Here is a 27921-nt window from a genome sequence, read left to right as displayed (position 1 = left end):
GTAATAACGCTACAAGAGCACAAGCCATGTCGAAGGTCAGCGCGGGAACATGACCCCAGGTTGCCACAGATGTATAATAGAACAACCAGACGCCCCTCGACCCGCTGCAAAATGCGCAGACGGCTGTATTTGTTGCAGAAAGTTGCGTTACTGTATCCACCATTTCCTGCCCTGTTTTCCAAAATGTGGAAAGACAAGGGTGAGCGTTTCGAGATCAACCGGCGACCATGCCGATACAGTCAGGGCCGCCCGCCAGAACCGTCGTCAACAAGTGTTTAGAAGACGTCGCACTATGGGCGAAATCGCCCACAGCGACAGAGCCAATTCCGTGCGCCAGAAAATACACTGGCAGATCCCCAAGCAGAGTCGCAGCGTGGTTACGACCGGCCACAGCGATGTAGCCAGTGCCGCCCACCAGGCATACTTATAGAAGATCCACGAGCCAAGTCGCAGCGTGGCCGAGATCCACCACTAGGGACCCTACCACCACCGCGATGCCGCCAGCACCGTCCACCAGAGGCACTGTCGACAGCTACGCGCGCTCGCACTCGTGGCCGAGTGTGATGACAAGATCGACACCGGGGCTCTGGCGCGCGGGGAGAGCTAGCGGATAGGGGCAGAGGAAGAAGAAGTCAGAGAATAGAACAGCCGGCCCAGGAACGGGTGCTGTGTCCGTCTCTGTTCCTTACAATATATATATATATATATATATATATATATATATATATTGTACATGGACACTTACAAGTACACATGTACATACATAGACGGTCAAAACAGCACGTCTTCACCCCCCCCCTCCCTCCCTCGAAATAAAACCCTGGCTGCATCCCCTGCACGGCGCTTTGTACGAGGAATACAGCTAGCGCTTTGCTTTTACTGAAGACGTCGAATTCAATGGCACTCAGCATAGGCGCGCGCACAGGGGAGGGGGCAGGGGGGGGGGGCGCCCCCCGTAATCACCTAAGGACAGCACCAAGTCGGACCTTTACCGTCATTGTTTCAAGTGCAGGGTATGGGCATGCAAGGTTTTCACGATAATGGCGGCCGAAGATGTTGCATTCCAGGAACCGTTTACTTCCCACATTTAACCCAGGAAAGCCGGAGACCAAGGGCAGGCCGTTGTGAGAACCACTTCGTCGCTTAATTATCACTTTTGCATCCATTGTGAAGCTCGTTTTCTTTCGTTAATGAGCAATATAGGGGTGGGGGGTGGGGTGCTCTGCGGTAAAGCTTTGCCCCTCCTCCCTCCCCTAATGGAGAACGTTGCGCACGCCTATGCGTACGTCGACCTAGAGTCACTGCGTATGCTCCCTACGGAACATATACAGTAACTCTACGTCGACCTTAGCGACCTCGCCGCTCATAAGCGACGCTATATGCGCTGCCGTGTACTGGTCCCCTTCTCCGGCGTCCTCTTCCGTCAGGTCTCGCTTCTCGTCGGCGGAGGCAGCAGCTTCACACTGGAGCTTACTTCCTTGCGCGTCAGCCAGCTGTACGAGTTGTCGAACACGAGCTCATCTGTGCCGCGAGTAAAGAAACAAAACAAAAAATTGAGCGAGCTCCACGCCGTGAAAAACTACAGGACAGCGAAGCTGTAAGCGCCCCAGTGTTTGTGATGGTAGACTAAGATAGCTTAGTCTCATTTCGAGCATCATTTTCATATCCCAATTATCGTCATCATCTCCCGCGTCATTATCATCATCATTTCGAGTATCATCATCATAATTTCATTTTATTTATTTCTTCATTCACTGCCCCTTGGGCCAAGTGACCTGCGTGACTACTACTACTAGTCTACTACTACTACTGCTGCTACTACTACTAATACTGCTACTACTACTACTACGACGACGACGGCACACGGTAGACTAAGACGTGGGCGTCAGCAGCCCCCTGCTGACGCCCACGTGCTGAATTAATCTTGAATGTACACAGTGGAAAGTGCCCAGTTACAGACACTTGGCCGAAATGGCACCGATTACGAAAGATTGCCACATTGTACACACTTACACGTTCCGGGCTCGTGGCAGTGCACGCTGCCACTGTGTGGCTCGCGGCGAGAACACGGGACCATCGTGCGAGGCACCAGATCGCGGGACTCGTCCACGTCTCCGGCGCCACCATCGTTAGGCCTGAATCGTACGGCGAACTTCAGGTCCCCGCTCGACGTGCAGAAATCCCACCGCAGCTCTGAGCCTGCTCGCGCCACGGATACCTGAATGACGTCCAATAAAGGAAGAAGAAGCGCTGAATGTCATTACTCCTTTACTAACCGTGCGAGCAATAGCCCGACTCATGCCTACCCCCACTCCCCCACTCCCCCGCCTTTAGGCACGAACGATGAATTCATTCATTCATTCATTCATTCATTCATTCATTCATTCATTCATTCATTCATTCATTCATTTCTCGCCCGTGCATTTCATAATGCGCTACAAGTTTCGCCATATCTATCGTCCCCAACGAGCCCCTTCTTACATTCTTTCAAAATAAGTCCGCGCACAACTTGATTATAGAGGGAGAAGAGCAAACTTGTACTATCAATGGTGTAAATACCGATGACGAACTTCTGCGTACAGACTAAGACAAATTTAGCAACAGCAGTTATACAAGTACACAGACACAAGCTATCGCGAAACTTGCTATTGACGTAGCCAGGGCGATGGTTTGGAGGTTGAAACCTCCTCTCCACCCCTCCTCCCACCGAAACAAAAATATTCAATTTTGCATCTGTGTATGTGCACGCACACGTACAAGCACACGCACGAACATACATAGAGGTTGGTTGAACCCCACTCTCAAAAAAATTTCTGCCTACGCGCCTTGCGTGGGTGTGTGGTAAGCAAGCTGCATGCTGAAGGGGGGCATCATACCGGCAGAGTCCAGCTGCTGCCAGCTCCGACGGTGTGCGACTCGGCACCTGCGGCTTCGGACCGCTTTCGCCGGTACTTGTCCGGGATGGTACCACCTGGGCAGATCTGCGTGCGAAGTCCACGTTTGTTGCTCACATGCGTCGCCTGATCAGCAATCCACAACTATACAGTGACTGGTAAAAAACGACAAACGCGCTCTATCCTTCTATTTCACATTCGGTCTCTGAAAGTCAGGCGATAATCCCAGAATCCTATACTCCCGAACTTTGCCACACGGTAGATTTTATTCGTTGCCATTGATGCGCACTGTTATACGGACCTTTCAAAGTATCGTAGAACTGTCTCGCGCTTGCTCTGTCACGTGAACGATCCCGCGGTTAGAGGAGGACCGGTGGCTGGTAGGGAGGCAGCGGGGATGCCACAGACCTTGCAGTTTATAGAGCCATCTTACGGAAGGAAAAGAAAAAAAAAGAAAACCGAAAACCCACAGGTAGGCCAGCACTAGGCCGGATGGCTCATTCGAACAATAACAAAAAATATGAAGAGCCATTCCACCCTGCGAAGGTGGACGATCAGTGAAGCTATAGCACACTATACAGAGGTAACACAGAATTTCGAACCATAGCTGATCACACACCCTGCATGCAACCAAATCTGAAATATATCTCCAGACGTCCCTTTTAAATTTAGCGCACGTTCCGTTAACATTTCCTATTTGAGCAGCATGTGTCTTTTTGCCGCGACTTGCGTCCTCTTGCCTAGCTTATCGCATGCACGTTGAGTTTCGTGCACAATAACAATTGGCGTTTGCGGCCCGTGCGTCCCCTTCTTCATTTTTAGTGGACCAGTGTTGAATAGTGCGGTTTGCCCAATTTTTGTGGCGCACACGTGCTAGGGATTTTCGCGCACACACACAGATGGATTGCCGTAGCCATAAGCAGTTTTACCGTAAAAAAGTCTCAGTTTCGCCACAAGGGCGAAGCAATGAATGCGATAGCCACAATTTGGAATGTTATACGAAGCTGGGCTAGTAGCTAACTCTTTAGGATCAGATCTGGCGTAACTCTACGCAACGTATGAATACACAGCCGCTGCAGCGAGCAAAGCGACCTTCGTGCTGTCTATCGCTTGAACGCAAAGTGGTGAGAGCACAACACCTACAAGGGTATGAGCCGTCTGCTGATCTCTGTTGAGATAGTGCGCGCGCCACCGCGCGCGACCACGCCCTTTAGATCAAATTTCACAGTTAGTGCCCGAGCGACGCAGCCACCCATCCAACGGCACCCCTTCATGCGCCTTTGCGCATGAAGATGACCGGCGCGTTTCATCTCTGCTTGCGCTGTAGCCGTCGGCAGCCCTCACGCGCTTTCACTCGCACATAGAACGTAGGACGCGCGGCGCGATGCTATCGATGTGGACTTTATACGGAACATGACGGCGACGGCACGACTGCCCCTCGAATGTCCATATATAATAGTTATCGCGATGAAAACAGCTTGTTCCCGACGGCACCAGGACTCGATCTGAGTACCTGCCTCTAGGCAACCGCTTAGCTCACATGCAGTTGGAAAGATAGTCGGAATCAGTCTTACCAGGTTTCTGCAGCGTTCATCGCCGTCCGGTCCCGTCAGCTTGCCGCCCCATTGTACGGGAAGCCGCTGAACGTTCATGCGACTCGTCAGCAGCTCTTGCCAACCACCTGCGAAACGTGCAAAGTTGAGAATTGGTGCATCGGTGCCTTTCGGGTTACCATGACTTTAGTCCTGTGTTGAGAAAGCAGATGAAACAGATCCAACAGAAAACCTCGATTATACAACCAGCGTTTCTTAGTTGTTACTTTATACCATGCTTTCTAGTTGTGTGTCGCAGATATGACCTAGCCGACAAGGGAGGTGATAACCACTCGAAGTTATTCGAGTGCTTGTGTGGGGCGCACACAGGTAATGAACTTGTTATAACTTTAGAAGAAGCCGGACGACTGCTGGAAGCTTAACTCGTTAGTTCTTTCAGTGGAAATTTATTGTCGACCACACTGGCTTTCTCCTCAACGTTGCACATGTCGAATACACACGTTTTGGGTTGTGGTGCAGCAACTATATAACTAGCGCTCTACCAGATATATATGCGATATCCGGGCTACATACATGTCTATACAGATGGCTCCAGTGTACCAAAATCTTCCACTTCAGCATTTATTATACCGCACCTCAAGGTACAAGATTCATTTAAATTACCTCGCGTTACATCGTCTACAACAGCTGAACTATTCGCTATTCTAAGTGCTATAAAATTTATCAATTCTGTAAGAGATGCTCAGAAATAGGTAATTTTCAGTGATTCGCAGGCGGCACTAACATCACTCTGTAGCACAAAAACAGAAACAATTAATAATAGTATGATCTACGAGACACTTAAAGAGCTCACCAAGGCCGATCAAAAGCACCATGAAATAATGTTCCAGTGGATACCGGGACATTGCAACATTCTTGGCAATACAGCAGCTGATGAAGCAGCACGACAAGCACACCGCAAAAAAGATATCGTTTCTATCCCAATATCGAAAAATGAATTGCGAAGCATTTTAAAGACACAATCTTTCAATATGTGTAGAAATGCGTGGTTCGACGAAAATTCTAAAAGCTGTTATTTATATCATGTAGATCCACTTATCGAATTTGAAATTCCGTTGTCTTTAGACAGAAGTGTGGAAACCCTTATTCACCGATTAAGGCTAGGAACTGCCTACACCAAGCATTTTTTACACAAAATTGGCCGCGCTGAAACTCCTGAATGTGATTGTGGATTCGTAGATGAAGACATATATCACCTCCTTCTAGAATGCCCACTGCACGACGCACCAAGACGCCGACTTCAATCATCGTTAATAACATTAGACCGCAGACCACTAAGTTTAAGGAAACTTTTGGGCCCGTGGCCAACAAAAGGCTTACAGAAGTGTGCTTTAAAAGCATTGAAAATTTTTCTTGAAGAGAGTGGCATCCTTGGCCATTACTAGCGCATTTTAGCTTTGTATTGTATTAACGGCAGAGTGTATATTTATGTGTGTTGACTATTTTTGTCTTGGATATGTTATGCAACAGTTGCTGTTCCTTTTTTTAACATCACCGTGTGTGCACATGTATGTGATTGTTGAATATGTTGTTTTGACTGTTATGTTATGTCTTGACTGTTACGCTAAGTTGTATATTGTATGTACTACGGGTTAATTGTGATTAGAAATTTGGACACTGTGTAATTTATGTTTATGGACCCTATGTACTCCAAGAGCTAAGGAGTAGCCGGCGCCTTATTTGTGCGCCAACATCTCCTTACATCATGTCAATAAAAAAAAAAAAACTACGTGTGAATACACTTATGACAGAAGTAGCTCGTATTTTGTTGATGTTGTTGTTGCCATTTGTAAAACGCACGTTATACCTAATAATTCAATGATATGCGCTTATATGTCGCAGCAGGCTGCAGGAATGCCACTAACCTTTTCCAAATATGTGCACTTTGCTCATGGTCCTCTGAGTCAGCAGCGGTTTGATGATGTTCCACAGAAGGGGAAATAAGCTGGGCGCTGCGGGAAAAAGAGAGAGAGAGAGACCAATGAAGTGCGGCATAAAACTCGGTCTGCGGTTGAGCGGAAGGATAAGCGGGGTACAATATTTATTACTGTCAAAAACACACTGCCGTACAAAGTAGAAATTCCCTCTAACTTGTCAGTTGCTGCACCGAACTTAAAAAACGAAAAAAAAAAAATAGTGGTACTCAGTGCGACGTAAAAAACTCATGTGCAACACAAGCGCCACCTCCCTTCCACAGCATTCTGAAGTTTGGCAGATGCCTCATTATGACGAGCGGTACCGCAGAACATTTTTCTTCTTTTTTTTGTTTTCTTTGCTCTTATAATATCAAACAGAAAGTCAAAACTGCGCCAACGGCAATCTAGGCGACATGCTTTAAAAAAACGCCGTGGTTGAACGCGGTTAAATCAAGCTTGTCGAGCGATAGCAGCAACTACTGGGGAAAACATGCTGCAGCGGCGTCCCGTGCGGCAAGCAGCGGCACGCGGTCCACATTTCTCTTCGTATTGCCGCGCGGGAGTCAGGTGACAAAAGTTGAGGTTTCGAGACGCGCGTGCCCGCCGGTTCGTGGCCACGGTGTAAGAATTTCGCGGCTCTCGCGGACCGACGTAGAGGTGTGCGCGGGAGAGGACAAACCGACACTGCGCATGTCCGTCGCTATGACGACGCACGCGCGAGGAAGCGGAGTAAATTGGCGTTGGCTGAGCTTGAAGGTCAAACGCATGCACAAGGTCGTTTTCTCAGTTTGTACCGGGAGGAGTGGAGGAGGAGGGAGGAAGAAACTTTATTCAGAAAAAAATAAAATAAAATGCAGGCAGTTTGGTCGGGCCCTCAGTCCAGGGCTCCGCTGGCACGAGCGGCTCGCTGGACCTGGTCAAGCAAAGCTATTTGGCTCTGCTTGTCCTCGTGCGCAAGCCATGCCTCCCACTGCCTGTGATACATGTGTGGTTGCTTAGTCATGTGTGGGCTGTCGATGTGTTTGGGCCTCTGGGTGCACTCCCATGTTATGTGGCTGAGTGTTGGTGTTTGTGAACACCACGGACAGGTATCTTTAAATCTTGCGGGATACATTCTACTTAGATGGTACAAATTGGGAAAGCTATTGGTTTGTATGCGTCTCCAATCCCTGCTTTGTTGGCTATCCAAGTCTTTATGTGGAAGCCCATATTCCCTTCGTTGCTTCCTTTGTTGGAGAAGGATATCACGCGAATTGGAAAGAGGTTCAACGTCATGGCCTGCCGTCGCTCGGTTGGTGAAGCCTCGAGCTATACGGTCTGCCATGACGTTCCCCTCCAATCCTTCGTGAGCAGGACACCATATAACGTGATGATCTCCTGTTATGGGTTTATTTAAAAATTTGTACGCTATTTTAGGTAGCGTTCCTCGGAGAAACATTCGGCATGCTGCCTGTGAATCGGAGAGCACAACCACTGATTCTCCCCCGATTTCTGCGTTGGATATGGCTATGGCTATTGCCGCCGCCTCTGCCACTCGTGTGAAACGTGTTTTTACCGACGCCATTGTGGTGTGATTTCGTGCTACAATTGCCACTACATGTGTCCCTCTGCTCGCTTCACTTACGTCTGTAAAGACGGCTTCTGGGCTATTTTGAAATGCTTTGCGTAAGGAGTCTGCTCTTGCTTTCCTCCTACCTGCGTGATACGTCGGATGCATATTTCTGGGTATAGGTGCCACAGTTAAATGTGTGCCTTTTTCCGCATCTATTAGCACCGTTTCCTCGTCACAATATAGCGGTCGCAATGTGTATCCCATCTTTTCCAGAATTCTTCTCCCATGATAGCTTGAATTGAGCCTTTCCTTTTGCGATAAAAGCACCGCATTCGCATACTCCTCAAAGGTATTGTATATGCCCAATTTCTCTACCCTCTCAGTTTTGGCATTTTCCGGAATCCCCAATGCTGCTTTGAATGCTTTCCTTATGATTGTGTTTATTTGCTTTGTCTCCTGGTTTGTCATTGTCTGGTACGGCAGCGCGTACGTAACTCGGCTGATAACAAATGCATGAACGAGTGCAATGGTTTCTTTCTCCTCTAGTCCCGTTTTGCTGTTTCCTATCCGCCTGATCATCCGGGCCACATTCGCCGTGGTTCCCCGCAGCCTTTGCAGTGTGTGTGTCGTGCCCGAATTTCCTTGTATCCAGATTCCAAGCACGCGTATTACTTCTGCCTCCCTGATTTGTCTCCCATCCAGCAGTATTTTTATCGGTATTAAGTCCTTTTTCTTTGCATATCTTGCCCTAATTCTAACCATTTCAGTTTTTTCGGGCGAGCATTGCATTCCTGCAGCTGTCACGAAAGCTTGTATTTTATCTACTGCCTCCTGGAGGGTGTTTTCTTTGTCCGCATAAGACCCCCCCTTTGTCCATAAGGTGACATCGTCTGCGTAAAGAGCTGCTCCTAGACCTTTTATATTTTCCAGCTCACATGCTAGCTTTCTCAGGCCAATATTAAATAGTATTGGGGATAGCATGGCTCCCTGGGGGGTGCCTCTATTTGGGTAGTCGAAGGTTTCAGATGTAACCGAGCCTAAAGATATGGTAGCTTTCCTGCTTGTTAGAAGTGACCGGACATACTCATATATTCGTTGGCCGGGAGGAGTGGAGCTGTCGCTCGAATAAAGGGCCCGCGTAATACTGGCTTCACCTCAAGAACAATTCAAGATAGGAGAAGCTAGCTTTACAGGCATGTGACTACGTACGTGCGCGAACGTTGTTACAAGGTCGGTAAAAGAGAACGGTAAGATAAGCTGTTTCAATAAATCTCGTTTCTGTTGATGCTTTAGCTCGTACTAAAGGACACCTCACTACAGGCCATCTCACGCGGGCCTCCTCAATGCAGTTGTTTCACTTGTGCGGTGTTGCTGTCAGAGTATTGATTCTCACCGTTGACGAGGTAAGCCTGCTCCAGAATTTCAGGAAAGTTGTCTTCGTACATCCGAACCACATCGGTGAGCGCCGACACAACTGTGAAAGTGAATTCACGAGTTCTCGTTAAACACTTATTAATCTATGCATGTGAGCATTTCAAGGGGAACCAAAGCAAAATATAACTTGGGCTCTACTAGTGAACTGCCATGCTACAATTTTTACAAATCAAAAAAAAAAAAAAAAAAACGGCAGAAAGTGGAAGATGGAAGCTTGCAATGAAAAGATCCGTAAACAGGGGGTGGGTGCTCGAGCCGACGTTTCGACGAGTGGACTTGTCTTCTTCAAGGCTGGAACTTCCAGCCTCGGAGAAGACAAGTCCACTTGTCGAAACGTCGGCTCGAGCATTCACCCCCTGTTTACGGATCTTTTCAATTTTTACAAATGTCACTTTGGTCTTTAAAGGAGGTTTCTTTTGATAATCCAGACCTCCTCTCAGCAAACTGACTTCCTAATGTTATTATCCCTCAGGTTAGTGGTAAGCGGCTGTTTATTTGAGGAAATACGTACAAAAAGAGGGAGTGGGCGAAGGAATGGAAAGTAACTGCAATGATAAAGGTTATGAAGTTTATGTCAGTTGCATATTATGAAACTTTACTTATGAAAATACACAATGTAAAATTAGGAGCAAATCTGCAGTTTCTTCAGTTGAACGAGGCGTCGAAATGTACAACGTCATCATGGTTTAGTCAAGCTTGGTTCCCTCAACGGCCTAACATGTTCCTCTACGTAATTTACAAAATTGTATATCTACCGTGGTCGCAGTGACAAAAGTTTGCGTACTTAGCTCCAATCATATATACGTTTAGTTGAGCACAGCTGACTGAAGTAAGCTGGTTAAGTAATTTGCTTGTTTCTTTCTTCTTGTGAAGTATTAAACTATTAAAAATACTGCATGTACGAACAGTACCTGTTTGATAGAAAGATCAGATCCCGTGCTGTTTGATTCGAAGAGTGAATGCTGTCTTCAGTTTTCAGGACAAATTGAACATGATTATTTTGATTAGTACTGATTATCCTCGATTCGTTAATACTAAACGAATTGAATCGTTTGATCGATTAGCCTACTAACATATACTGTCCATCTCGACTCAAAGGCCAAATCGAATGGGTACCTATTCGATTGGTTTTTAGAAAGTTTCGAATATTAGCACACCTCTTAAATGGACACTAAAGAGAAAAACGATTTTTTTCTCATATTAGTAAATTACTCTTTCGCAATACCAAAATCAACAAGGTTGCCGCGAGAAGACGATTGGTAAGCGAGAAAAGGCGCAAAAAGAAGATGCGGGTGGCGACACCCCCTTGAAATCGAAAGCGACGTCACAAAACGCCGTGACGTCACAGACTTTAACGGCGTCTGCAAGGTCCTACGTGGTTACTAATAAGTAAAAATGAAATACATTGTCCCCTGAGGGGGCCAATGACTTAACATACTAAGCATCAGGGAACTTGATTGAGCCAATGTCGCCGAAATACGAAAAATACACATTGAAACCCGTTACGTATCGCGCGCAGATTTCGGCGCGAAATTTAAAAATGAAATTTTGACCTTCGTTTTCTCCTCCATTCATAAAACTATGATGGTGAAATTAACGACGTTAGATTTCTCAGAGTACAATTTATCAGTGTAAACAGATTCATTGTTTCACTTTAGTGTCCCTTTAATGGTGGCACTATCAAGGTATACGACTCCACTCCTGCCTCTTCTTACCTTCGAGAGACGAAAGCTGCCAGAATGAAAAGCCTTCCATGTCCGCCACTACGTGCATGGTTTCGATCCGAGGGCCGCCGTTCTGCGCAGACGCGGGTGACGTCACAAAAAAACATGTCAGTGTCACTTTGTGCGAGGAATCGTTCCATATGCAGCATGGCAGCGAAACGTTGGACTCCGCGTCCACGGCTGGTTGTGTACATCAGATGCTATAACTGCTGACGGGTACTGACGGTACCGTGCACTGGAGTAGCCAGGAAGATAGGGGGGGGGGGTTCAACCTTGTACCCCCAACCCCCCCCTAACCCCCCCCCTAAAGTTTTCAATTTTGCATGTGTATATATACACGGACACATACAAGCGCACGTACAAACATACATAAAGTATGATTGAGCCCCCCCCCCCCCCCGAAAAAAAGTTTCTGGTTGCGCTACTGGTACCTTGTTAGTCTAAACGCCATGGACTTGACCACTCGTATAGCGAGATGGTGTATTCAGATGTGACATTCATCGCGATAAGGAATATGTCCTGGTAAACGCGGGCGAGCACCATGGAGATAATGGCGGGGGTGAGCGCTATTGAAGAACATGGTAGCTGCAGTCTGAGCGATAAATAAGTTATGTTGACAGGTTGCACGTGACGTAATGGGCTAAGGTTCGTAACGTAATGATACTCTATCATGGCGGCTGTGATGGCGTCAAGGCGGCATGATCCCGTTGCGGTTAACCTGCTTCTTGACCTCTGTGCATGAACATGGAAATAACCTGCAAGCTATCTATTGACAACATTAACGTGGCGTCACAAATTTAGCATCTCATTACTTTGGTACTACAACAAGTCGGTTTCAGTGATGCCAGTGCAAGCCATCTGTAGAAATGCGCCAAGATATTGACAGGAATGACAACAGTGATTGTTTCAGTTAGAGCTACGCGAGCAGTCAGCAGAAAAGGAAATCCAGCATCTTAGTGCTCATCGTAGCTCGAGCCGGAACCACCAGTCCGTCAATGGGTATTTGTGATTGCTTTTACAAAACCAAGGGCTGCTTGGCGGAAGGCACTGAAGATGCTGCTAAACAGCGATTTAAAAAGCGTCTTCGGATGCGTTTCAGCCTGCCATGACAGACGTGGTTATGGCAAGAAATGAAGTCTACAAGATCAGTTTCTTGTGATCAGAATCAAATTCGATGACGCGACATGCTTGTCGTTGCAGTTTCCTTTCTTTCTGTCCTCTTTTTTTCTTCTTTTTACTAGATAATCTGAGAACAAACCTGCATAGAGAAAAGTCTATAATTAAAGTCTGAGCAGCGCTCGTGTCGTCCAATTCTTCGTCCCTCGTGCGCCACGCTGCACATTCAACGAAATATGTTAGCGTACCAACTGGCCCAACTTGCCGTGTTAATTAAAAAAAGAAGACAGAGGAGGTAAATAAACATACCGGACTTAGCAATTAGATATGTTTCAAGTGAATAATTAGTACTAACCAGCCGAACTACCATCTCTAAGACAGACCTGCAGCGTGAGATTTCTCTTGAGTTCCTCTTGTGACTCCAGGAGATACGTGCAGTGACGTAGAAGGTCAGCGCGCGATGCGGCTTCAAGCATGCCTGCGTGTCCAGAAAATGAAATGAGCAGCGATGATCCACGTGGCATCAACTATGGTGTTTACTTGTGTACTACCGACATTCGTTAGCACACACAAATGCTGGTCGCAAATGGCTAAATGATTTTCAATATTGGATAACATTGGCTATCAGTTGTTGTAACATAAACATCATATTCACTCAACCTCGATCCGGTTATTGATTAGTATTATTTTTGCATTCATCAGCCCAGGTGTTTGAACTTTTGACACAGCCTGTAAGTCAACACTGCCGTTGCAGGAAACACACTCGGTGTGCTTATGACAAAGACTTCATACATACGCATTCATTGGCGGGCAAGCAATTCAGAAAGTTAAGGCTCCTGTAGGTCTTACAGAAAAAAAAAAAGATTGCTTAGACGTTGCTGTGCGCTACAGCTGAGATGAGGTTGATAGAACGTGAGTCAATACAGTCTTATAGATGACAGCACATTATGAAAACAGAAGCTTGACTGAAAAAAAGAAAGGCAGGTAGCTCGGACGGCAGACTATGACGCATGGAGTAATACATGATTGGAACGAACAGCATATAGGTGAATAATAATTGTCAGTTATGCGACACCGTTTCAAAGGGGACGCCAATAATGATCACCCCACCGACTAGCATCATCGTCATAATAATCTTCATCATCACAGCACTGTCATTTGCATAGGCGTGCGCAGGGTTCCCCATTAGGGGGGGCAAAGGTTCGTCGCAGCGCCCCCCCTGCTCTACTAAGTCAATGTATGGGGCAGATTTTGCGCCCCCACCCCTCTTGGGTGACTAGAAGGGTCAATGTACGGGGCAGATTTCGCGCCCCCCCCCCCTCTTAGGTGATTAGGGGGGGCGGGCGCCCCCCCTCCCCCCCCCCCCCCTGTGCGCACGCCTATGGTCATTTGTGAAACCCCGAGACGGCTTATTCAATGCCCGCAGCTAGCACATCTGAATATTTGGCTGCGCAGACTCATACCTTTGAAGTCTGCCTGTCCCACAGGAACTATGAGCACCGGCCTGCCGTCAGTGCTGCAGTCCACGAAGCCGCCAGGGAAGTACTCCAGGAGCACCTGCATCACATTCAATCGCATATCAATTGAAAGTCTATCAGGGCACCAAGGACAACAGAAATGCAGCCTACCTTTGATGACAACTCTGTAGGGAGATATTAATCATGACACATTCCATCAAAACCTATTTCTAACGCTTTCTGAGATTTCGTGGCACTAGCACAATTACTAAAAGGAAAGAAAAGAAATTCAACCTTTGACATGCTTTTTTTTGGTATATTACTGTTCTTTTGCGTGAAACCTTACCACCAGTACGCCCGTGAGCTGTCACAAATTTCAACATTTCTTTTTTTTTTTTTCGCATTTCGGACGTCGCGTTTCAGTAAAAGCTCCTAAAGCACGGGAAGCTTGGTATTTAACAATTTTGGAATTCAATGTTGTACATCTGTAACCACGAAAAAAAAAATTGGTGAAGCTTGCACTAAGCCGCACAAGGCTTGACACAGCGAAATTGGGACGACTCTGAGGACTAATCTGTTTGCTTCGATAAGTTGTTTCTAGGCCTTAGCTAGGTCATGAGGGTTCTTTCTAGGTTGCTTCTCAGTCATTGCTAAGCTTTAGCTAGGTGATGCTAGGTTGTTACTACGTTGATTCTCAGCGCAGAGAGGTTCGAGTTAAACCACATACAGTCACAGACACGACACGGATGTACAAACTCCAGAGACAGAAACTCGCGCTTAAACCAAGCGTTCGCAGCTCTCATAGATCTACCGGCATGTCGTCGTTGACGTAAACGCCTTCCATCGCTTCGGGGTCTTCTCGCAGCCGCCGTTGCCTTTCCCGTTCCCTCGTGTTGTGCGAACTGTTGCCTCCTTCCTATGATGATGATAGTTTTCTGATAGGCCGCACAAATTTCTTTGGCACATACCCGTTTGATGGGCTAACTGTTTTCGTTTTTAGTGGACCAGTGGTGAGCAGTGGGATTTACCCAATATCTGTGGCACATACCTGATAGGCCACAAAGGGTAGGCCACACAGGATAGGCCGCACAAATTACGGCTGCCTTAAACAGCTTCAACGTTAAAAATTGACATGGCCCAAACCTACAGACAGCTTCAAACTCAAGAAAAACGCGGTGAACTGGTTGGGGAAAATTAAACTGCCGTGGCGCCATCCTTTTCTGGGATTTTCTAAGGCTCAGCAAGTCTCCTGTCACAGCTAGAGAAGCTTATTCAATATCGTAAAAGAGTCCATTTAATTCGAGTATTTTATTCGCGCTTCAGCGGCTAGAGTTGAACCGCGGTTGCCCTCTTTGTGAAGGCGTCTCGTTCTTCGGTAATGCCTCAGATCCATGGCCGATATCATGCCCCTTCATGTCCGATCGTGTCCTATTTCCGTCGCCTGCAAAATTGCCATTGTACATTGTGAACTATTCATTTTTCATTGCAACCTGTACTTCCTTTTTTATTTTTACATATTTATGTTGCATACTCAGTACTCTGAGTACATAACTCTTTGGGGCGGCACTGTGTTGAATCAATCAATTGCAAAGTCACCCGGCACCTTATGAGTTTGCCTAAAACGACTCGAAGGCGAAAGTCATCTTCTTTTACTTCTCAGTCAAATCTTTTGATCCCCCACCCCCTCTCACCGCCATCCGAAAGCTTCCTGCACACAACGTGATCTTGCACTGCCTCCGGGATCGCCCCACCTTCCAGCAAGCGACGTCACGTGATGACACATTTTGATGAGCTGTGACGTCATGATGACTTCTTAGTGTGCCGTAATCACATGATGATTTTTTGCATCACTCTTGTTGACGCCGTCGCTGTCGGTCACTTCTCGCGTTTGATGAGGCATTTAAGACTTTCGCCTTAATAACTAGCGAATAAATAATCTTAGATGACACTTGAAATGTGGAGCTGCCTCGGTCTGCTCAGCGTAAACGGACACCTGTACTGACCTTGGGTGGTTGGTAGTCCTCCAGTATGCTGTCCACCTCGTTCTTCTTCCGCCAGGCGATGTGCTGCGCAAGGAAACATCGATGGGGGTTTCGAGGGGGTCGTGATGCCGTTTTCATTCAGCATTGAAATCGATAAAATTTTGTTCGCGCCATCAGTTGGATCCTAGAGTAGAGGTGTGCACGGGCTCCGGGTAGCCCGAAAGCCCGAGCCCGACCCGGCCCGCGGGCCGGGCTCGGGCGGGCCAACGTATTTTCGCCTCGGGCCCGGGCCGGGCTCGGGCTACTTGGAGTTTTATCGGGCCGGGCTCGGGCCCGGCGCAAAGCCCGACTCAAGCCAGAAATATAGAGAATGAGCGGGAATTGTTTTCCAGCACGCATACAGCGCCTTTTCCGCGACCGCCCTTCACCGCTTTTCCTTTCCATTCGCTACTTTAAACAACAGGGGAGCAGGTAAAGCACTGCCTCTGTTGCACTCCGACAAACAGCGAAGTAAGACCACCTGAGCTAGTGACGGCGCCACGCGACTGTTCGCGTTAGATTTAAGGCCAAATCCCATATGAGTGAAAATGCACGCGACAGCGACGAGCGACCCGACGTATATCGCCTTCGTGCAAGCTGACGCTTGCATGGGCATACCCCATACACATGACGGCTTTGGCGAACGAACTCTATTGTTGCTGGCATGAGGCCGTATACTTGTATAGCAAAAGCGCCGCACTTCGTTGAAGCCGGAATCGTTGGACTGCTTGCTGTTTTTGCTCGACGATTTGTAATGTGTGTATTATAGATTGTTCTTCGTGTGTCGTTTGATCATATTTGATATGCTCAACAAAGTGCCAAATTACCGGTAAACGATGCTTTGTTTTCGCAGCGAAACTTCAAAAAGCCGGGCCGGGCCGGGCGGGCTCGCAGCCCTTTGCCGTCGGGCTCGGGCGGGCCTTCGACAAAGTCAGCGGGCCCGGGCCGGGCTCGGGCTCGGAAATACGGCCCATGCACAGCTCTATCCTAGAGTAACCTTAGTCGCTGTTAACACTGAGTCAAATTACCCAAATATTGTAGCACACCGTTAACCAAATTAGTCGTGCGAAAGTACATATTTGTAACACGGGCGTGTGTTCCAAATATTAGGGGGCAATGTACATTAATGCTCAGCGATTCGTGCTCAGTGTTGTTTTGTATTTTCTCTCTTTTTCTCTCTTGTAAGTACGCGTTAGGGTTTTTTTTTTTTTGCATTAGGGTGTCCTTTTTATATTGTTATTTAAAATATTTGTCAACAAACTTCGATATTTTGCATAAGTAGTGTACCCAAATGCACACGGCCTCTAGACTCTCCAGGTCGGACCCAGTTACTAATTTGGCAATGGACCCGCCGTGATAGCTTAGCAGGTAAGGTGCCCCGCTGCTAAGCTCCAGGATGCGGGTTCGAGTCCCGGCCGAGGCGGCCGAATTTCCGTGGGGGCAAAATTCAAGAACACCAGGGCATTTATATTTAGGTGCACGTTAAATAACCGCAGGTCGTCGTAGCTGATCCGGAATCCCCCACTACGGCGTGCCTCGTAATCATGTCGTGACATTGGCGCGTAAAATAGCAGAAATTTTCATTCATATTTTCGAATGCTGCGAAATACACTGGACGTTCGAAACTGAACGGACACACAAATTCCCGTCCCAACTTAAAGCTTAAAGGGACACTAAAGAGCAAAACGATTTTTCTCATATTAGTAAAGTACTCTTTCACGATACCAAAAACACCACGCTTGCTGCGAGAATACGCTTAGTAAGAGAGGAAACGCACAAAAACAAAACAAAATGTGGGTGGCGACGCCACCTTGAAGTTTCCGCACCATTCGCCGTGACGTCACATGCTTCGACGGCGCCTACTAGGGACTACGTAGTTACTAATCGGTAAAAATGAAGTACATTGTCCTCTGAGGGGGCTATAGACTTAACATACCAAGTTTGGGGTAATTATGTTGAGCCAATGGCGCCAAAACACGATAAATACACTTTGAAATCCCTGACGTCACACGGGAAGATTTCGGCGCGAAATTTAAAAATGAAACTTTGAACTTTATTTCCTACTCTATTAATAAACCTACGATGGCGAAATTAACGACATTAGAGTTCTCGGAGCACAATTTATCGATCTAAACCGATTCGTTGTTTCTCTTTCGTGTCCCTTTAGCGAAGGCAATGCACACTTCATGTGAATCGGCACTTGCCGACAACCACTAATAATAATAATTAATAATTGTTGAAGTTTTACGTCCCGAAACCACAATATGATTATGAGGGACGCCGTAGTGAAGGGCTCCGAACATTTTGACCACCTGGGGTTCTTTAATGTGCACCTAAATCTATAGGGTACACTGGCGTCTAGTATTTGGCCTCCATCGGAATGCAGCCGACGCGGCCGGGATTCGATCTCTCGACCTTCGTATCAGCAGTCGAGCACCGTAACCACTAAACCAGTGGAACGGGTACGACAAACCAACAGGTGCGGCATTGTGGTGTGAAATTTTCGTCTGAAATCATGGGGCTAGCAGGCTCGGTTAATTAATCTACCACCTTGCTCGAAATGCGGAAGTCATTGCTGTGACGTCGCCTACGACGCCATACTATTGTGTATAGCTATTCGCCGTTTACAACGTGCTCTGTTGGTGATAACTATGTTATTCAGGATAACGCGTAAGCTTTTCAACAACCTGGCTGGCCGGCTGTACAATCAGTATGATGATGTCATCGACGTCATTTGCGCACCTATAATTTCTGACGTTCATCGCGGCGGAGAAATATGAGCATCATTCCACCCACCTCGACCACCATTTTCCTTGCCGCTTTTGTGTCGAACTTCCTGGCTGTCAAAATATTGCATGCCACCAGAAAGTGGCGATTAGAGTGAACGACGAAGACCACGTCGATGATAATGATGACAATTAATTATTGAGACGATGATTGTTACTGGTAACTCACCGTGACAAGTAGTAATCTAGCGGACACACGACCGCTAGACTGGTACGATAGACAGACAGACAGACAGACAGACAGACAGACAGACAGACAGACAGACAGACAGACAGACAGACAGACAGACAGACAGATAGATAGATAGATAGATAGATAGATAGATAGATAGATAGATAGATAGATAGATAGATAGATAGATAGATAGATAGATAGATAGATAGATAGATAGATAGATAGATAGATAGATAGATAGATAGATAGTAATGAAGAAGTAAGTAGTTGTGTACATAATCGAATCATTGCAACAGGTAACAGGTAACAAAAGGCACAGAGACGACATGTGACGACATGCGACGACATGTGCTTACGAATCATATTTCTGGAAAAAAAATCGAATGATATTAACAATTTTTATACCAGATCTAGACTATAATTAAAATTTAAACATTTTATTTTATTGCTTCATTTACTCATTGTTTCATCATGTCATGCACACCAGCAATATAGGCCTTGTTGGCTTAGCGGCTATAACGTTGCACGGCTATCATGAAGGCGTGGGTTCGATTCCCACGTGTCACGATGGCCGCATTTCAAACGGGGTGGAAAACAAAAAGCCCGTATATATCAATTTAGGTGCACGTCGAACACGCCCACTCAGTAAAAATAAATCCAGAGACCCTTACAACAGCGTGCCTCATAATTATACCTTGATTGTTCCACGTGAAACTCCATAATTTCATTGATTTTAGCAAACGTGGGATGCGTATTTATTTTTTTATTATTTATTTATTCATTCCCTCAAGGCCAAAGGCGTTACAGAGTGGAGTGGTCATAAAAATGCAATGTAGGAAAAGGAAATAAAATTCAAAATACAAGCATTACGTTCCTGGGTTACCTAATTATATCTAATGTGCTAAGAATTTACCAGCCAAAACAAGAAGGCAGTACAGAACAAAGGAACACATTTTTGCTAGCCTTAGCATACAGTTAGCTAAGTTATTGCGGAAACAAGCGTTTTCCTGGATACCGGATGTCGATCCGGGACGGCTGTTCCAGTCTGCTGACGTGCGAGGAATGAAAGACTGAGAAAAATTTTTAAATGCGAATGCATTTCTTAGTCGGACTATGTAAGGCATCCGGCGTTGTCCGCGCGCCTCTCCGCTCTCACTCCCTCTCCCATAGTAACAGCTGCGGGCGCACGCGCTTATCCACGCCCCTAGCAACCGGAGCAGGTGGTGCGGGCGGAGTAGCGGAGAGTGAGTGTAGAGGAGGAGCGCGCTCTGGCGTGTGTGGAGAGAGTGTAGGAGAGGGTAGGTGCAGTGCTTCGCCGCTCCTTCTCTCGCCGTTCGCTCTCTCTCCTCCCTGCGCCACCGCCTCAATGCAGTGCGCTTGAAACGTGTTTGTACCGTTTGTGCTGCCTTGGCACAGCCTGAAAACAGCGCGTTCTAAACGCGTTTGTGCTGCATTGAAGGCGATGGCAACATCCCTGAGGTGATTACGAACACACGTAGGAAGCGTTCGTTGAAAGAGGCGCCCAAAAGGGAGACACTTGAGCGCCTCGATGTGTCCAGCTTTACGCCATTAAAATTACTACGCCGTGTACTCTCGGCTTAAGAAATGCATTCGCATTTCTTCACGATTCCCTTCGGGGAGGTGGGGGCATTTTTTTTTCTGAAATGAAGTTACGCCCACTTTGCGAGAATGATCTAGTCTGGGTGAGATGAAAGATGGAAGATATATGATTTCATAACGTAGATTTATGCCCATGCACGCAGCTGTTATCGAACTTACCACGCAGCCATTTGACCAGGTACCAGTCTTCCCGTGACGGTAGCGAAAGATCGGCCGTTGAGATTCGGAACTCTGGAACAAGGTAGAGGCAATATATGAGTCCAATGCAAAAAAAAAAATTCAGGAGGCCTCGCCCTGTCGGGAAAATGGGGGCAAGCGAAGCTTGGTGAATACGTGCCTGACGGTAATATTTCCTTTCTTTCTTTCTTTCTTTCTTTCTTTCTTTCTTTCTTTCTTTCTTTCTTTCTTTCTTTCTTTCTTTCTTTCTTTCTTTCTTTCATTTCTTTCCTTATTTCTTCCTTTCTTTCTTTCTTTCTTTCTTTCTTTCTTTCTTTCTTTCGTTCTTTCTTTCTTTCTTTCTTTCTTTCTTTCTTTCTTTAACATTGTGCAATGCTCCCTCCCAGCTGTTTCCTTCCTCCATGACAGGAATTGGACCTTCATCTACGTGCTTAGTAGCGCAGCCCATCAGTTGCTACAGGCAACAACGAAGGTCATGCGTTCATATCCAGGCAACAATGAAGTGTGTACAACGTGAAATGACGCGTGACGTCTATAAAATAACAGATTGCCATATCAGATACGGCTGATCGCCGTCAAGACCCCAACCGAGAGAGCATGTGCAAACACAAACACCTTCGACAAATACCCTCGGCACATACAAATACTTTCGAGGGCCGCATTTCTGTACGCTCGCCGGCGCCGGGTGTGTTTCGTACGAAGCCACCAAATTCTGTATGTTATAGCACGGCCGCTCGATCAAAAAAAGAAAAAGAAAGAAAGAAAATTAAAAAAGAAAGAAAAGGTGCGGCCCGTTGCGTGCCGAGGAAGCAGCGGGAGCTCCCTAGTTGAACTTATTGCTGCTGTGTCGCCTCAAGACGGGTCGCTGGCTCTGGGTCGCACCAAGGTCATTGAAAGAACGCACGAGTGTCTTTGTACTGTGGGTTTTCTTGAGGAACCTCGAACTCTTGGCAAGTACTATCTGGGGTCGTGTCATCAACACTCCTCTGGACGTACTTCACCAAGGTTGCACCAAGGTTGCAAAAATAGTGCATCTCTGGATGCACTATTTTCTTCAGTAACAACGATATCTTGTTTTATCATAAGGACTTTTAACGCCATTCAGTGTCACACGGAATTTCGTGGTACCCGATGTTCACATACTTTATTGTCATTCAAAGACAGCATGAAACGCAGCGGCTCCTCGGCATGTCCATATAAGGCTGAATACAACGTCTCGCGCATGCCACAACCAAGTTTTTTATTTTGTGTCGCTTTTTTTGCTCTAAATGTGCGTGGCTGTACGTCTACTAGCGGCAACGGGGAAGGAAATGTCAACACAGCGTTCGCGCTTGTGCCCGTGTGTTTCAGTGCGACGGGACAGGCCGCACTTTCTTTTTTATCAAGCGACCGTGGTTATAGTAAGCTTCGCTTGAAAAGGTTTTTACTACTACTAATATCTTCATGCTTGAAGGATGCGACAGGATGCGTTATTCGCCGTGTTTGGAAAAATGGATGACGACTTAGAGCACTATACATGTGGCCACCAGTATGCACTGTAGCTCTACTATGGGACCGCAGGTATAATAATATCTGGTGTTATTTAATGTGCACTGACATCGCACAGTACACGGGCCTCTAGCATTTTCGCCTCCATCGAAATGTGACCGCCGCGGCCGGGATCGAACCCGCGAACTTCAAGTCAGCAGCTGGGCACCGTAATCACCGTAACCGCTACACCACTGCGGCGGACCGTGGGACCGCAGAGAGCCGTCCCGAAAACAAGGATGAGCGTACTATGGCAGAACGGCTAGCGTGTTTAGGAAAATTTGTTATATCACAGACGGTTAACAGCAATAACAATTCAACATAACATTTTCTTGCTAGGCATACGCTTACGATTATGACAAAACAAACTTCAGTTACATGGAGACAATATAGCCTAGATGAAGATATGATAAGTTTGTTAGTGCGCCAAGGCAAAAGCAACTGTGCTTCTATATAATGTTGAGACGCCACCGTTGTTGTCTGGGTCGTAAGCGGCACTCACGATCGTATGTCGCACCAAATATTTTTACAAGTTAACAACTAAAGGATGACCACCGAATACTTTTAACAAAGAATTTGCCTTTTAATTGAGTATAAAAGATTTGTCCCGCATTTGAAAATATTGCATCAGAAATTGTTGTACATTCGTTGTACTTACATTGTACACGCAGTTTCATTCCTAAAAAAATCACAGCATATCCACGGGGTTAATGATGATGAGTGGGCGAAGCTGCGGAGGTTCATCGGTAAACCGTGAATCTTCCGTGAATTCTGCCCAGTACATCATCACCGACGTGAGATAGGGCGCGTTTATACTAAAGGTTCGATGAGAGTTATGACGACTTGCAGCTCACTTTAACTTTACATGTACGCTGTGAATTTTCATTGTTTAGAAAACCATTGCTTTAGAAAACATCTGGCGTCTTTCGTTAAGCAGCTGGCGTCTTTTCGTTTTGCTTTAGAAACATCTGGCGTCTTTTCGTTTTGCTTTTAGAAAATATCTGGCGTCTTTCGTTGGTTTATTTCATCAATCAACGGCGTTTTGAACAAAATTTTTATTGTTTAATCACGCACAGGAGAAATCTCACCAGGCACTACCTTGGAGGTAAACAATGGCTGCTAATGGGAATGAGAGACAGAAGAAGTCGGCTTTTAGCTAACACTTACACTTCTACTTCTACTAACGTTTCCTACTGGAACATGCCAATGGCTGCTAATGGGGAATGAGAGACAGAAGAATTCGGCTTTTAGTTAACGCGCACGCTGCGAATTTTTTATTGTTCAACAACACACAGGAGAAATCTCCCACCGGCACCACCTTGGAAGTCAAGATCTGGTACTAGCGTTAAGACTGGTTACGCACTACGACGGGGACGAACGGGTGCCGCTTTAAGGAGCTTCGCCCCTAAAAAATGCTATTACGTTTCATATATTCCTAATCTTCAATAATGATCTTCGTTCTGTGGGTTCTTCATTTCCTTTCGCTCACGATCTTCTAACCTTTCGCCAAATTAGGAGCGATCGCCGCGATATTTCTCAGTTTTTAGATGCGAAGTATCTTATGGCGGAGCTCAATCCGGTGGTGGTGGTGTGCGGAGTGACCACCCTTACTGCGCATGCGCATACCCTCTCCACTCTCCCTCTCCACTTCCCCTCTCCCCTAACCCCTTCCCCTTTCCACTCTTCCTCTGAAACGTGCGCTAGACATGCCGAAATTCTCTCCTGCGCAACGCCGCGATGATCACCAGCGCATGCGCGTCCCCTCCCCCTCTCTCTCCTCTCCTACGCTGCCCCTCTCTCGCACGCCTGCCGACCGCGTTCCCCGCTCGCCCTGTGAGAATTAACAGCCAGGTTAGAGGGAAGACAAGACGCGCGTAGCGTTCCTCTTCGCGTTCCACGACGCGAGGTCGGTAGCATGCCCAAAGAACGCCAACGGAACGCGATCGTGCAAGTGCTCCGGCTTCGCATCGCCTCATGGTCCCCTTTAGCGGGAAATGGTGTAATTTTCTTCACCATTTACTGAACGTAGAGTCTGTTGGAGCTATGTCGTCGGTGCTATCGAGGTCTAAATGTTCTTGCTGTCCCACAAAAATAAAAGGACGCGTTTGTTTGTTTTTTGATGAGCACATTTTTGCCGACTCAACGAGAAGAGTGTCCGTCCGTACGTCCCTCTGTCACGTAATACGACCACCACCGTTAAGGAATACAAGCATAAAGCAAAATTTTCTTGGCCGGCCTGGGTTTGAAAACGGGCCCCCATGCCCCGAACGCGAGTGTCTTAACCACCGGGCTACACGACCACGAATACATCTGAACCATCTGATGGCATTACACCCGCGGTGAAAAACAAATTTAACAGGAGAACACGTTCTGTAAAGGCTAAGGAATAAAACTCACATGTGTTCCCTAATGTGTTCCCTTATATGTTTCCTTATGTGTTTCATTATGTGTTCCCTTATGTGTTCGTCAACCACTCGAAGGCGAAAGCCATCTTTTTCCTCTCAGTGCGATGCATCGAACCTTCCCCAACGTCCTCCAAAAGCTTTCGGCACCCTACGTGGTTTTGCACTGCTTCCGTGATCGGCCCACCTTTGACCAAGCGACGATGCCATGTGACGTCATTATGGTATCACAAGTTTTGATGACTTGTGACGTCACGATGACGTCATATTGTGACGTTATCGCGTGATGATTTTTTGCATCACTCGTGTCGACGCCGACGTTCAATTTTCGTGTTTGATGAGGGATCTAAGAATTTCGCCTTAACAAGCGCTCTGCAGGACAAGACGTAAAGCCGACATGGAGGATTGTACACATCAGGAAAACTTTCCTACTTTGTGAAAATTTGACGCAAACGCCCATTTCGGCGGTCGCGGGATGCGCGTGTCAGGGTCCTTTCGAGAGGCGGACGAGAGCTAAACAGAAGATAAAGTACTCCATGCCGATATGCAGCCCGAAAACAACGTTCTATGGGGAAGGCTACCAAACGCTTACGCATCGCTTCGACAACTCCGAAAGGAAATTGTGCGTGGACTTTTTTTTTATTTGAAAACTAAAACCTTACGCGATGAAAATCTTTGCTATAACCGAGCGGTATCCCTATAACGTGTGATAACTCGTTATAACGAATCAGAGCAGAAGTTACTCTGCTTGAACGCTCGCGCCGGAGCGTGCACAAACGCAATATCAGGTAAACAACGATGTTTCGTTGGGCTGTATACGCCTTCGATTATAAGAGCTGCGGTGACAGAAGTTAGTGGTCATGGCAGCCATCAATTATGCCACAAGTGTTTATGAGCGCAGAAGACATCCGCGACGAGGTTCGATGCATTCCAATGTGTTTAACGAGACGAAGCGCATTTTAGACGCCTTTCAGCAGCGTCTCCGTGTGTTTTCAAACTGAATTTGAAAATTATTTGGACACATGCGCAAGTGCGCAATGTTTTACCAATTTTCCTGCTTGGTTAGGAGAAAGCTGGAAGTCTCTGTCCTCGAATACGTTCAGCGGTGGGCAAGAACTTACTATGCAGTTCATTCAACAGAAACAAAGAAAACGCAATGCATGTACAAAATATCAAGTAAGTATGCTGCGCAAGGTACCTTAATTTTCTCCCACGTGTGACAGACAGCGCAGAAAGTAGCACAGGCATTCTCAGTTAGCCACCTTAACTGTGCGCTCACTAAACTATTCAAACGCATAAGTCACGTCTGGAGGAAACACGTGAAAGCATAGATCTTCGTGTCTTGTAATTTTTTTTGTACAAACGTTGCCCTAAGGCAAAACACAGTCGCACAATCACACAAGAGGTGCGTAATACTTCAGAAAACAAGGTGGGTTCGTGCACAAAGTCTAATTACGATCAGTAGAACGGTCCACGTATCCATATTTGCAAGCCAAGAGGACGACCCCAACAAAACGTTACCCGCCGTGACGGCTTACCGGCTGAAATTTCGCGTTGCTCAACATGAGGGCGCGGGTTCGATACCTGGCCACGACGGCCGCATTTCCATCGGAGGCGAAAAGGAAAAACACCCGTTTACTTAGATAATGGTGTACACTAAAGAACACCGGTCAGGTGGTCAAAATTATTCCGGAGTTCCTGACATGTCTTGGTATCATATCCTGGTTTTGGCGCGTAAGGTTTCCGAGAATCAGTCAGTTAATTAGTAATACGTGTTCGTGTTTTACGTCCCAAAACTACGATATGATTGAGAGACGTCGTAGTGAAGGGCTCCAGAAATTTCGACCACGTGAGGTCCGTTAACGTGCGCCTAAAGCTAAGCACACGGGCCTCTAGCATTTTGCCTCCATCGGAACAGTCAATTAATTAAAGTAATTAAGCAGTCAGGCGTTAAAGCTATAGAGACTATGACGGCTAAAGAAAGCATTAGGGTGAAACATAGATGAGGCCCCAGACAGAGCCCCGCACACATTTCGTGGAAACTTCCGCGCCGCGATTACATTGCGTCGACTTCCCCCAACGGCGCTATCTAATCAACACTCGAGTGAAACAAGCAAAAAAAAGAGAGAAAGCAGCAATTATCATGCCAGCGACGGCTGGATCCGATAGCGCCCGGTCGGAAGCCGGGTGCATGCCGAAAGCCATGCACTCGGCTGGAAAAGGGGGCGGGGGGGCTCCCCCCCTCCCCAAGTCATGTAGAGCGAGGCGCCAATTCTGCCCCATAACTTTAAGCAGTCGGACCTTTCACGTCTACGATGGTGAAAACATCCCGAATCAACGAATCGATAGCTCTTATAGACGCCTGTTTACATGCGGCACTCATTACACAATAGCGTGCACGCATCCGCTGTGTAATAACTGCGTTGTAGTCACGCTTACTTGATCGAGGGCGGCTTGTTCCTTGGCGGTGAGCCGATCCGCAACCGCGGCTGCGTCGTCTTCTACGGCGCTCATGGCAATCGCTAACACTGGGTCGTCTGCTACATACTGTGCCAAGGGCGGTCGTTTCAGTCGTGCGTACGCCGATATCGCCGAGCTGGTAGCACGCTGAGGCAGCGCGGCGTTGCATTCGCGCTCGCTCACAGTGGCAAGGATATGCGGCGCTGTTTACGACGATCCCGTGACGTACAACTGTGCGATGCCACCGACCACGAAGGAACGGGGAAAGTGCGGTCGCGTCTGTATATCTCTCTGCGCCAACCGCGTGCGTGTTTCGTACGAAGGCCTTGCTTCGTTGCCGGCGCGGTCGATACGGCGCGAGGAGCCGGTGGTCCGATCCGAAGGTCCCCCGCGAAAGGGTGCCCATCAAGGACGTGACTGGACTATCCGAGAACCACTGTAGTTGTGTTAGTTCTATTGACTAAGCGTCAAAAGTCTTCTGATGATCAGAGCTAGACATATAAGCATACCCGTAAAGGGTCGCGTCTTCAAGTCGAAAACATCACGCAGATCCCATGCACTGTAGGAATCGATTTAATGCAAAGCAATCAGCAAGGAGCTGCATACATCGCATCGTTTGTCTTTGAGGCGAATCAAGGCATGCATGTCACAGCATATCGTTCACTTTCGCATGTATGCATGCATGCATGCATGCATGTACAGTCTGGTATATACCATGCTAACAAAACATATATTCTGGTATATACAATGCATGACCTGTCATTTATGTTCGTCACGCACTCGTGTCATACCATACCAATTTTGGTATATATCCAGTGGATGAAGCGGCCGCGAGCGCACCGTGATGCGGCATGTAAGTCATGCCGTACATAACATGCATGTCATGATTTCCATGTTAGGACCTCTCATTTATGTTCTTCATACGGTCACGTCGCGCAATACCAATATTGGTATATATCAAGCCCCATGAGTGTTGCATGTAGGGGTGTGCGAATATTCGAAAATTTCGAATAGCGAATCGAATAGCATTCTATTCGATTCGGTACT

The 27921-nt window shown here is 47.0% G+C and overlaps 1 protein-coding gene across 1 annotated transcript; it reads right to left on the bottom strand.

The window, feature by feature from the left end:
* Nucleotides 1-1423: 1423 nt before the first annotated feature.
* Nucleotides 1424-27102, bottom strand: LOC119397532 (SEC14-like protein 2). Its single transcript, XM_037664956.2, has 13 exons — nt 26854-27102; nt 20468-20537; nt 18524-18567; nt 15710-15772; nt 13713-13806; nt 12633-12727; nt 11125-11206; nt 9369-9449; nt 6373-6459; nt 4469-4575; nt 2877-2981; nt 2014-2218; nt 1424-1521 (listed from the first exon to the last, which is right to left on the bottom strand). The coding sequence occupies exons 1-13, from the start codon at nt 26926-26928 to the stop codon at nt 1424-1426; spliced, it is 1206 nt and encodes a 401-aa protein (XP_037520884.1). The 5' UTR covers nt 26929-27102.
* Nucleotides 27103-27921: the final 819 nt, after the last annotated feature.

Source organism: Rhipicephalus sanguineus, chromosome 6, assembly GCF_013339695.2.
Source record: "Rhipicephalus sanguineus isolate Rsan-2018 chromosome 6, BIME_Rsan_1.4, whole genome shotgun sequence".
Lineage (NCBI taxonomy): Eukaryota > Metazoa > Arthropoda > Arachnida > Ixodida > Ixodidae > Rhipicephalus > Rhipicephalus sanguineus.
This window is presented reverse-complemented; position numbering and strand designations above follow the sequence as displayed.

Coding starts and splice junctions, on each gene's coding strand:
- LOC119397532 (XM_037664956.2), bottom strand. CDS start 26,928: ATGAGCGCCGTAGAAGACGACGCAGCCGCGGTTGCGGATCGGCTCACC. Junction 11,207..12,632: donor AGAGAAATCTCACGCTGCAG/GTCTGTCTTAGA, acceptor GCGTCTGCGCAG/AACGGCGGCCCTCGGATCGA. Junction 9,450..11,124: donor GCAGCTTTCGTCTCTCGAAG/GTAAGAAGAGGC, acceptor TCACTTTCACAG/TTGTGTCGGCGCTCACCGAT.